Source organism: Squalius cephalus, assembly GCF_949319135.1.
Source record: "Squalius cephalus genome assembly, chromosome: 18".
Taxonomy (NCBI): Eukaryota; Metazoa; Chordata; class Actinopteri; order Cypriniformes; family Leuciscidae; genus Squalius; species Squalius cephalus.
The window spans coordinates 35749218-35760102 of record NC_137139.1 but is presented as its reverse complement, the minus strand read 5'-3'; the positions used below and the strand labels follow the sequence as shown (position 1 = coordinate 35760102).

General features: G+C 41.4%; 1 protein-coding gene across 1 annotated transcript in view; it reads left to right on the top strand.

The window, feature by feature from the left end:
* Positions 1–10885, top strand: part of col24a1 (collagen type XXIV alpha 1 chain) — a 128064-nt gene that overhangs the window by 105795 nt on the left and 11384 nt on the right. Inside the window, exons 47-57 of the mRNA XM_079848247.1 lie at positions 554–661; positions 1121–1228; positions 1730–1837; positions 5060–5113; positions 5856–5918; positions 6011–6064; positions 6399–6434; positions 7135–7170; positions 7761–7787; positions 8692–8751; positions 10133–10301. Coding sequence (XP_079704373.1) covers positions 554–661; positions 1121–1228; positions 1730–1837; positions 5060–5113; positions 5856–5918; positions 6011–6064; positions 6399–6434; positions 7135–7170; positions 7761–7787; positions 8692–8751; positions 10133–10301 — 823 coding nt within the window. The remainder of the gene's footprint in view (positions 1–553; positions 662–1120; positions 1229–1729; positions 1838–5059; positions 5114–5855; positions 5919–6010; positions 6065–6398; positions 6435–7134; positions 7171–7760; positions 7788–8691; positions 8752–10132; positions 10302–10885) is intronic.

Genomic DNA, 10885 nt, shown 5'->3' with positions numbered 1-10885 from the left:
CATTTTGAGAAAACGGGCTTTTAAGATTTATCATCAGCCAATGAGATTGCGCATTCAGCCCTTTTACTTTCACGATTGGCTGCTGATAAAAAGGAAATGACCATATTTGGATCCGACAGCACTGTACAGGAGAGAGAGAGCTTTCCAGCGGTGTGTGTGATGACAGGGAGCAGCGGGAGGATTAAGAACACCAACTTTTGTTGAGTTTATGAGAAATCTACAGACGCAAACAGACACAGTGTAGTAAAATAAAGACCTAAATGTGTATTTCTGACTTTTTTTCTCCACAAGTCTGAAAGAAGACATGTTATTGAAGACAAATATCCAAAAATCTCAAAATTGACCAGTGAAAAAAAAACAATGTTTTTACCTGCCGTGTCTCGCCTTAAAGTAAAATAAAATAAAAAAGAACAAAAAATCTCCCAAAAAAATTTGCATTAAAAAATGTAAAAAATATGATCATAATTAAATAAAATAAGCTATATAGTATAATTTTAGGGCCCCCTGTGGTCATGTGACTCTCTCATGCTTTTCACTTCCATCCCGTCTCTAGGGTCCGGTGGGTTTTCCGGGGCCTAGAGGGACAGACGGGTATCCGGGATCCGACGGGCTTCCCGGTCTTCCAGGTTTGCCGGGTCTCCCTGGATCGAAAGGCCGAACAGTGAGTGTGAAATAATCAACACACACTCGTCTATTGATATAGAGATGTAGATAGACAAGCGACTATTTCCATGTGCTACTAAAACATACAGAATCTTAAACGTGTCTGAAACTTGGATCTCACATATTCACGGAAAAAAAGGTTTGCTGTAGGATTTACGTTGAAAAAATTTTCACTCAGAAATTGCTCAAAATTTGTCAAGATTTTGAATGAAAAAGATTTATTTATTGTAAAAATCTTTTTTTTTTTTTTGAAAAATCTTTTTTAAATCTTTTTTTCTTATAAAATGCACTCAAATAATGTTCATTTACAACTTAAAAAAATAACACTTTTTTAGTATATTTTTAGAATATTTTGAGAAAAATGTTTTTTCTTCATTTACAACTTCAAAAACTCATTTATTTCTCCGAAAAACTGTTATTTTTTTTGATTGACGCTTTGATTGACGTGTGTTTGCAGGGTCACCGTGGTGACAGCGGTCTAGAGGGGAGGGCGGGGCTTCCCGGCCCGCGGGGGGAGCTCGGTCTTCCAGGTGTTGTCGGAGAGAGAGGACCAGAGGGGTTAAAGGTCAAAACTTATTCCTTCTGTTTCCTAGTTTTACCTTGATAATGTACTTAAAGGTGCATTGTGTAATATTTAGGAGCACATATCATCGACATGTTTCTACGGTGGCCCTGAACGGACAAATGCGTTTCGTCACTATGTTGTTCTTCCTGCAAAGAAGCGAACTAAAGTCAGCGAATAAAACACTGACACAATGATGAACAAGTAATAATACTCGCAATAACATATCGTTTTACTGAATAATTAAGTAAACCTAATTTCTTATTTAATCTTTGTAAAGAAACCTCATTGCTTAACTGGCTACTCTCTGCTGTCTCAGACGACGACATCACTTCCTGTCGGCCACCGTAACTTCTGTTGGTTGCAATTCAAAATCTCACCACTAGATGCCGCTAATAATTACACACTGCACCTTTAATGGCCAAAATGTGCAGTAAACTTGGTGAAAGACCAGATCCCACGATGCAGTGATGCTAAGCACTTGATGACCTTTGACCTCTGTAGGGTGAGACGGGTTTACCGGGCGATCGAGGACCTGTGGGTGTGAAGGGCATGGAGGGAGTGACGGGAGACCAGGGCATGAAGGGAGAGCAAGGAGCCAAAGGAGAACCGGTGAGTGTTTCTGTTTCATTTGTGTGTGAACTCAACCTCCCATCAGAACCATCTCTGTCCGACAGCGCATTTACAATAATAACGGGAAACTTTTTATGCGTTTTGCCCGTTTTTTTCTTTTTTCTTTTTCATTTTTAGTATATTGTTGTCGTGTAAACGCAGCCTTACACTCACAAAAAAGGTACCATGGTTTTACCATGTTTTTTGGTGAAAAAAGCATGAAAATACCATGCTAGAGTATGTCAAAGCCAGGTTATTATCATTAACTGAATCTAAAACCATAAAAAATTGTAATTTAAAAGAAAATAAACATTAACTGAGATGAAATATAACGTTTAAGTACTAAAAAAACTAAAACTGAAATAAAGATAAAAATGTATAGACATGTTAAAAAAAAAACACTAAAAATACAAATGACAAAAAACACAACAAAATGTCTAAAACGTACACAAAAAATTCTAGTTATGCTACAAATTGCTCTTTATGAATACAATTATTTTAAAATAGAAAAAAAAAGTTAAAAAAAATCATGAATCACTGAAAATTTAAATAAATGTAAAAAAAAATCCCATAATCATGAAACACTGCAAAAGTCATTGAGATTCACATCCATAATGACGAGAAAAATGAGCATGAAGGGAGAGCAAGGAGCCAAAGGAGAAGCAGTGAGTGTTTCTGTTTCATTTGTGCAGAACTCAATCTCCCATGAGCCTCTCTGCCTGACAGGGGCGTTTACACTAAAAACTGGATACTTTTTATGAGTTTTGGATGTTTTTTTACTCGATAACAGCGTTTTGGGAGCTTGACCCAGACAGAAACATAGTGTCGGCCCAGATCCGGCCCACATCCGATTCCACGCGGTCCGGATGTGGGCCGGATCTGGGCCGACACTATGTTTCTGTGTGGGGAAAATGCTAACTTTTGAAAACAGGTTTAAAGCGTAGACTGTAAAAAAATATGGGCATAGTGTGCGTGACGTCACCCGTAGTGTTTCTGAAGAGCATTTTTTAAGCCCTCTTGGCCGCACGTCACTCCCGGATAAACGACAATATGCAGCGAGGCGGATTAGCTGAGGTGACGTGACGCTAACAGACAGCAGACAAACGGCTAGTAGTGACATCAGCGGCAATCCACCTGTCACTCAAGTGGCCACGCCCTTAATTATGCAGAACTTTGAGGCTTAATATAATTTAAACGGATGAGTTATAAAAACATTCACCCTCCTCACAGTCGTCATGAAGGGCAAGATTAGCTATATAGACCAAAGCCACATTGTGTACCAGACTGTAAACATGTTTATTTCTGCTGTAAAGTTGGGCATTGTAACATGGGTGTCTATAGGACTGACTCTCTTCTGCAGTCTCTCTAGTGGCCAGTCGATGAACTGCAGTTTAAGCCACTTCAGTGTTGGGTTCAAGAGAGACTTCCGGTCTGGAAGGTTACGCTTGGTTTGAACGTGCAGGTTTTTGAAACCTATAGCGTTATTGTCTCTGTGTAAACTACAAAAACACAAATCTGTCATGCACATGCGTGTTATGTGTTCAGGCTATAGGCTCGTAGTGTTTCATTACATCGCCATCTACTGGCCTGACAGCAGAATACAGCGCTTTTAGTCGTTTTCGCGGATCCGTGTGAACGGGGATCGCTTTGACAGCATTATCATCTGTATGCGAACTGCACTAAGGAAAAACGTTTCTGTTTTAGTAAGTTCAAGTAACAGGTTTCTGTTAAACTAACTTAAAATAATATAATATATTTCAAAACTACCAGCCTTAAATGATACCAGCCTCAAGACCATGTACTGGGTTGGAGCACAGGGTGACCTATTATTGGACATACCGGAAATGTGTAACTACTCGTGGAGAGAGTACGGTTGCCTATGTATAGCTCTACTCCAAGTTCCTGCTTCAACCCATGAGCCCTCAGCCATCATGGCCCTTCTAGAGCCTCGTCCTAAGATGGCCGCCGCCATTCCAGAGCCTCGTCCTAAGATGGGCGCCGCCATTCCAGAGCCTCGTCCTCAGATGGCCGTCGCCGTTCCAGAGCCTCGTTCCAAGATAGAGGCTCTGGAATGCAAGATAGCCCTCTGCCAAGATGGCTGCCGCCACGCCCGAGCCCTCTGCCAAGATGGCCGCCACCACCCGAGCCTCCAGCCTAGATGGTCGCCGCCATGCCCAAGCCCTCTGCCAAGATGGCCGCCGCCACGCCCTAATCTCCAGTCTCCGTCCTCATTCAGAGTCCAGTGGTGATTCTAGTCTCCATCCCCATCCAGTATCTAGAGATGACTCCTCTCCCCGTACAGCGTCCAGTCATTCGGGGGGGCATGAACTGCTGGTGAATATGGTGGTATGGATTACAGTTCGAGGTCGTGCCTTCTGGGAGCGTAGAGTACTGTCACGTTTATGGGTTTATTTAGTCATGTTTTGAGGTTGTTTTTGTCCTGCTTTTCTGTTCAGTTTATGTTTGAGTTTCTTTGTTAATCTTCTAGTCTGTTAATCAGTTCTCTGTTCCCTACCTGTTTGTCTCCTTGGTTACGAAATAATTAGGCTCCTTGTTTCAGGTGTGTCATTGGTTCCTCTTGTTTTCCTGTGTATTTAAGCCCTGTGTTGTCCTGTTCAGTTGTTAATGTTGAGCTGGTTGTTCTGTCCTAGTCTCTTGAGCGTTTCTGTAAGTTTAAGTTTATCGTTAATAAATTCTGCTGCAGAGAAATCCTGTTTCCTCGTTGGTGCAAATAAAAACAGGTCTGATATCAAGGGATTTATTTATTTATTTTCTTACATTAAAACTGTTAATGTCCTTGATTGGGATTATCATCAATCCTGGACTTGTCTTGGACTGAATGTCGGCGGGTTCTTATGTAAGCGGATTGTTGGCTAAACACGGGACAAACCAGCTACTCCGCTCTCTTACGTAACTCTGGAAAACACAATAAAGCTTGAACTCCCAGCGTACAGAGTGGGAATATCGCCTTACCTTACTATCGCGTGTGAATAAACGTGTCGAGGGATTGTGGATGTTGACATATTAAAATTGTGTCCTCTTGAAGACGGACGTAATTCAGAAATCCTGTCAGAAATCCAGACGGATAAATGACCGGATCTGCTGGGAATGAACAGGCCGCAGTGAGTCTGGGAATAGCGTGATGATGTCCCAGTCTGGATCGTGATCCTCTGTCCTGATTGGCTGCTGTGAGCTGTCAGTCATGTGTGTTGTTTCCCGCAGGGTGAGGTGGGAGATGCTGGCGTGCTGGGACTCCAAGGTTTTCCGGGACCCAAGGTTAGTATTCAGTTAAACCACATTAAACCACAGACACACACACGCGCTTGATCAGTGAGAGGAGTGAGAACGAGAGTCACACACACATGAGACGAACAGTTCAGACTGATGACTGTACAAGACTACTGTGAAATCAGATCAACTACAGCGATTATATGTGTTTTAAACATATATATATATATATATGTGTGTGTGTGTGTGTGTGTGTGTGTGTGTGTGTGTGTGTGTGTGTGTGTGTGTGTGTGTGAGAGTGAGTGTGTGAGTGAGTGAGTGAGTGAGTGAGTGAGTGAGTGAGTGAGTGTGAGAGAGTGAGTGAGTGAGTGAGTGAGTGAGTGAGTGAGTGAGTGAGTGAGTGAGTGAGTGTGTGAGTGAGTGAGTGTGTGAGTGAGTGTGAGAGTGAGTGAGTGTGAGAGTGTGTGTGAGTGAGTGAGTGTGTGTGTGTGTGAGTGAGTGAGTGTGTGAGTGAGTGTGAGTGAGTGAGTGAGTGAGTGAGTGAGTGAGTGAGTGAGTGAGTGAGTGAGTTAGAGTGTGTGTGTGAGTGAGAGTGTGTGTGAGAGTATGTGTGTGTGTTCCATTTTAAGTTGTTCATGTAATATTCTTATTTATTTTATTGAAACTTTATTTCAATTAAATGTTTTTACTAGTTTCAGTTTTACTTAACATCTAAAAAATTGTTGTTGTTTTTTTTTACGTGTGTGTGTGTGTGTGTGTGTGTGTGTGTGTGTGTGTGTGTGTTTTTCAGGGTCCAAACGGAGACTTCGGGTTCACCGGGATTCCTGGACCCAAAGGGCCGACCGGTGTTCTGGTGCGTCTCGTCTCATCTCGTCTCGTCTCGTCTGTCTCATAATGAAATAAGCGTGTCTTCTCATCTAACGCATGTGATGGTGTTTGTTTCAGGGATTCTCTGGTCCTGTCGGTCCGCTGGGAATGATCGGTCCGGTGGGAAAGCCTGTAAGTATTCCGATGAAACATGAAATATGACTGAGTTTGGCATGAGTGTTAATCATACATGCAAATCTAAATGCCATAATCATTTGTTAACAAACAAGTATTCATTACTTCAATGAGTCATTGTTTCTGCATTCAATTATTACATTCTTTAAATTATAATTTTTTTATATATGGACATCTCTGAAATACATAACTTAGACAGTTTCCTCTGATAACAGATCACTGTAAATTGTAATATGGACTCTTTGAAATGATGTGTGTTGTGAAAAGCGCTATACAAATAAATGTGAATTGAACTGAATATGTGATAAATGGTGTTTTGCTGGTTCCTCAGGGTGCCCGAGGGCCTAAAGGAAGCCGTGGAGAGATGGTAAGATATGATCGTATATATCACAGCACTGTTTATTCTAATGCCAGATCACAAATCAGGATCTTTCCGCTCATTTAATGAAATATCTGCATGTTCAGACGGACTTGTGTAACAGTTGTGCAACAGCCTCCAGAACACTAGTGAGGGCGCCAGCGCTCCATCACACACACACTAACACACACACACACACATAAGCTGGAGCTGCTCATACGTATAATGTGCTTATTTATCATGACATATTATTTTTAGTGCTTGGCAATGATTAATCACATCCAAAATAAAAGTTTGTGTTTACATAATATAAGTGTGTTTACTGTGTATAATTATTTTGTATATATAAATGCACACACATATGCATGTATGTATTTTAGAAATATTTGCATGTATATACATTACTCATAATTTATATTATATATAAATATAAATTTGTCTTAAATACATACATGCACATGTGTGTGCATTTAAATATACAAAATAATTGTACACACATATATATTATGTAAACACAAACTTTTATTTTGGATGTGTTTAATCATCGTTTCCCATCACTAATTATTTGATCAAGTCATAATATGATACTGATTGATTGATTGATTACTGATCTCAACGAGTACCTGAAAGTCTGTGGGTTTAAACTCCAGAACGGTTGATTTCATAATTCAGACTAAAGCTCTTGTAATGTGTGTGTTTCTTTGCACAGGGGCCTCAGGGGCCACAGGGCCGTCCAGGGCCACAGGTACATCACACTCATGATTGTTTATTCATAACAGTGTTTGACTTCTGTGCATGCACTAACCCAAGGATCATAATTAGGCTACAGATATGGATTAGGGTTAATCTGTCATATCTAGGAATCGTTTTTAATTTTAACGATTCTGATTCCAATTTCGATTCTGCTTATCGGTTCCTAATTTCGATTCCAATAAGGTAAACATTTACTCTTATTGCAAAACATTTAATTGTATCTGAATATAATGAACAGAAATCCACAGGTTAAAGAACACTTACACAAGGAGCGATTGCCTGTGGTTTAAAAACACCATAGAAGAACAACTAGCCGAACTAATATAAACTTCAAGCATTATTAAAGACAAGTAAACAATACACTGATGCACATGAACACAGAAAACAGAGCCTCTCGCTCGAATGATTTAAAGTTATATTGAAAGGAATCGATAAGAGGAATCAAAATGTAAATTTTATAACAAGTATCCGATTCCTGACCTGAAGAATTCGATTCCCAACGTTAGTCATAAGATATGAATGTTATGTATGTTTATGTAATCTAAGGGGATTGTGAGACTAATTTTCTGTGGTTTTTGACAGGGACCTCCAGGTTTGCCCGGCCCATCGGTAAGACAACAAGTCATGTGACTGTGTACTTGTGCACTAGCTCAACATTACATGCATTTATTTAGACACTTTTATCCAATGGTTTAAAATGATGTTCTTTTGTCTTGATAGTATTTCTGTCTGGTTTTCCAGTACAAATGTCTAAATCTTAAATCAAAATATATTTACTTGAGAAGCACAATTACTTAATTAGCATATTTGCATAATGCCAGTCTATAGTGTACACTGTAGTTTATCTGAGACTGGAAGAGTTTGGATCGTGTTGTTCATGTCGAGAAGACGCTGTTTTTTATTGCCAAAGCAAATCCACTTTGATGAGATTGATACGGTAAAACCCACGCCATCGTTACTGTTCGTATCACTGAGATTCAGATATGATAATGAGCGATTGGTTTCTGACCAATCACAGCAGACTGGGCCGTCTGACCAATCAGAGCAGAGCAGCTCTCAGAGAGGCGGGGTTTAGAGAGACTGAATCTTCAAATGAACCGTTTCAGACACTGAGAAAAGAGCTTATTTAAAAAAGAGCTTAAGTTTATTTTTCTGACCCCATTGACAGATATTTTTCTCGTTTTAATGGCAAAGTCAGTTGATTTTGATGCAGTTTAACAGAGATTTCCCATCTCAAGTGAATGCATGTTGATTTAAAAATGTTTAGATATTTGTACAAAAATACAGAGGAAGAGCATGATTCTGTGTGAAGGTTCACATTTGATCGATTCATGCATTCTCTGGGAATCGAACCCATGACCTTGGTGTCGCAAGCACCTACTGTTTAAACCACATCCATCTAATCTTATCTGAACTCTGTAGTCTTCAAGAACACACACACTACTGGAATAGAACAGACGTTAGGTTGTTTGTTCGACTTCTGTGTGATTCTCATAGTTTTCTCGTCCCACAGAGACGCATTTATATGAACGTCCAAGAGCTGATGGAGTCCAATGATCATCTTCAGCTTGAGGTGAAGATCTGAGATCGCTCTCTGGAGTTTAACTAATGAAAACTAGACTCTGATTTCTGACTGATGGATGGATGGATGGATGGATGGATGGATGAGTGGATGGATGGATGAGTGGATTAATGGATGAGTGGATGGATGGATGGATGGATGGATGGATGGATGGATGGATGGATGGATGGATGGATGAGTGTATGGATGGATGAGTGGATTAATGGATAAGTGTATGGATGGATGGATAGATGGATGAGTGGATTGATGGATGAGTGGATGGATGGATGTGTAGATAGATGGATGGATGAGTGGATGGATGGATGGATGAGTGGATGGATGGATGAGTGGATTAATGGATGAGTGGATGGATGGATGGATGGATGAGTGGATTGATGGATGAGTGGATGGATGGATGGGTAGATAGATGGATGGATGAGTGGATGGATGGATGGATGGATGGATGGATGGATGAGTGGATTGATGGATGAGTGGATGGATGGATGGATGGGTAGATAGATGGATGGATGAGTGGATGGATGGATGGATGGATGAGTGGATTGATGGATGAGTGGATGGATGGATGGATGGGTAGATGGATGGATGAGTGGATTGACGGATGGATGAGTGGATGGATGGATGAGTGGATTGATGGATGAGTGGATGGATGGATTGATAGATGGATGGATGGATGAGTGGATGGATGGATGAGTGGATGGATTGATAGATGGATGGATGGATGAGTGGATGGATGGATGGATGGATTGATAGATGGATGGATGGATGAGTGGATGGATGGATGAGTGGATTGATGGATGAGTGGATGGATGGATTGATAGATGGATGGATGGATGAGTGGATGGATGGATGGATGGGTAGATGGATGGATGGATGAGTGGATAGATGGATGGATGAGTGGATGGATGGATGAGTGGATTGATGGATGAGTGGATGGATGGATTGATAGATGGATGGATGGATGGATGGATGGATAGATGATGGATGGGTAGATAGATGGATGGATGAGTGGATGGATGGATTGATAGATGGATGGATGGATGGATGGATGGATAGATGATGGATGGGTAGATAGATGGATGGATGAGTGGATGGATGGATTGATAGATGGATGGATGGATGGATGGATGGATGGATAGATGGATGGATGGATGGATGGATGGATGGATGGATGGATTTGACTGGTAGTGTATTAATAACTGTGGACTAATTAAAATACTTTTAAGTAGGGATGCACCGATGTATCGGCTGATAAAAGCCGTTATTTTCACTATGGACTGATAGTTTAAAAGCAGCGATGATCAGCTGATTATATCCTGTCAGTCAGAGCGCTGAATAATGACTCTGACTCTGACGTCCCGGTTCCTCTCCTCAGAGTTTCCAGAACACAGACTCGTCTCCGTCTGAGCAGAACGCTGAGATCCTGCGAACGCTGAAGTATCTGAGCGGCGTCGTGGACAGCATGAAAACACCACTGGGATCGAGAGAAAACCCAGCGCGCTTCTGCAAGGACTTACTCGACTGCCAGAGCCAGAGGAGCGACGGTGAGAGCCAGTCGTTTGTCTGATTCACGTCAGCTTCTGATCACACATGAGCGTCGAGGTTCTGTCCTCACAGGCGTCGGGTTTAAGAGTTTGAAGATGGTTTAGGTGTATTTAAGGGCCCTTTCACCCCTACCTTGTTTGGTCTGGATTTTCTGACTTATCAGTTTGATCCGAATCAAAATGACAAGTGTGAAACCTCCCCCGGACCACGATCCGGACCAAACAGACGAAATTTGGTCAGACGAAAAGAGGTAGTCTCGGTCCGGATCAAACAGAACAAAGGTTTGGTTCCTTTCTAGTGTGAACGCATTTTCTGTATGGTTCGGACTTTAATTTACTGGAATTTCCGGATGTTCCCGCAGGATTGCTCACTCTTCTCCTCCTTTCCTGCCGGCGACGATCAAATGTTCGCACAACGAGGATGTTCATTTGGCGAATGTGAACTAGCCTCGAGTATAGCTGGAGCTGCAGGGAGTAATGCCGTAATAATAACAGTATAGTGGCGACGATATGCATCTGTTCATTCATTCTTGTCAAAGTTTCCAGCCGAACTGACAACACGCTGACGTCAGACGCACGTCTGT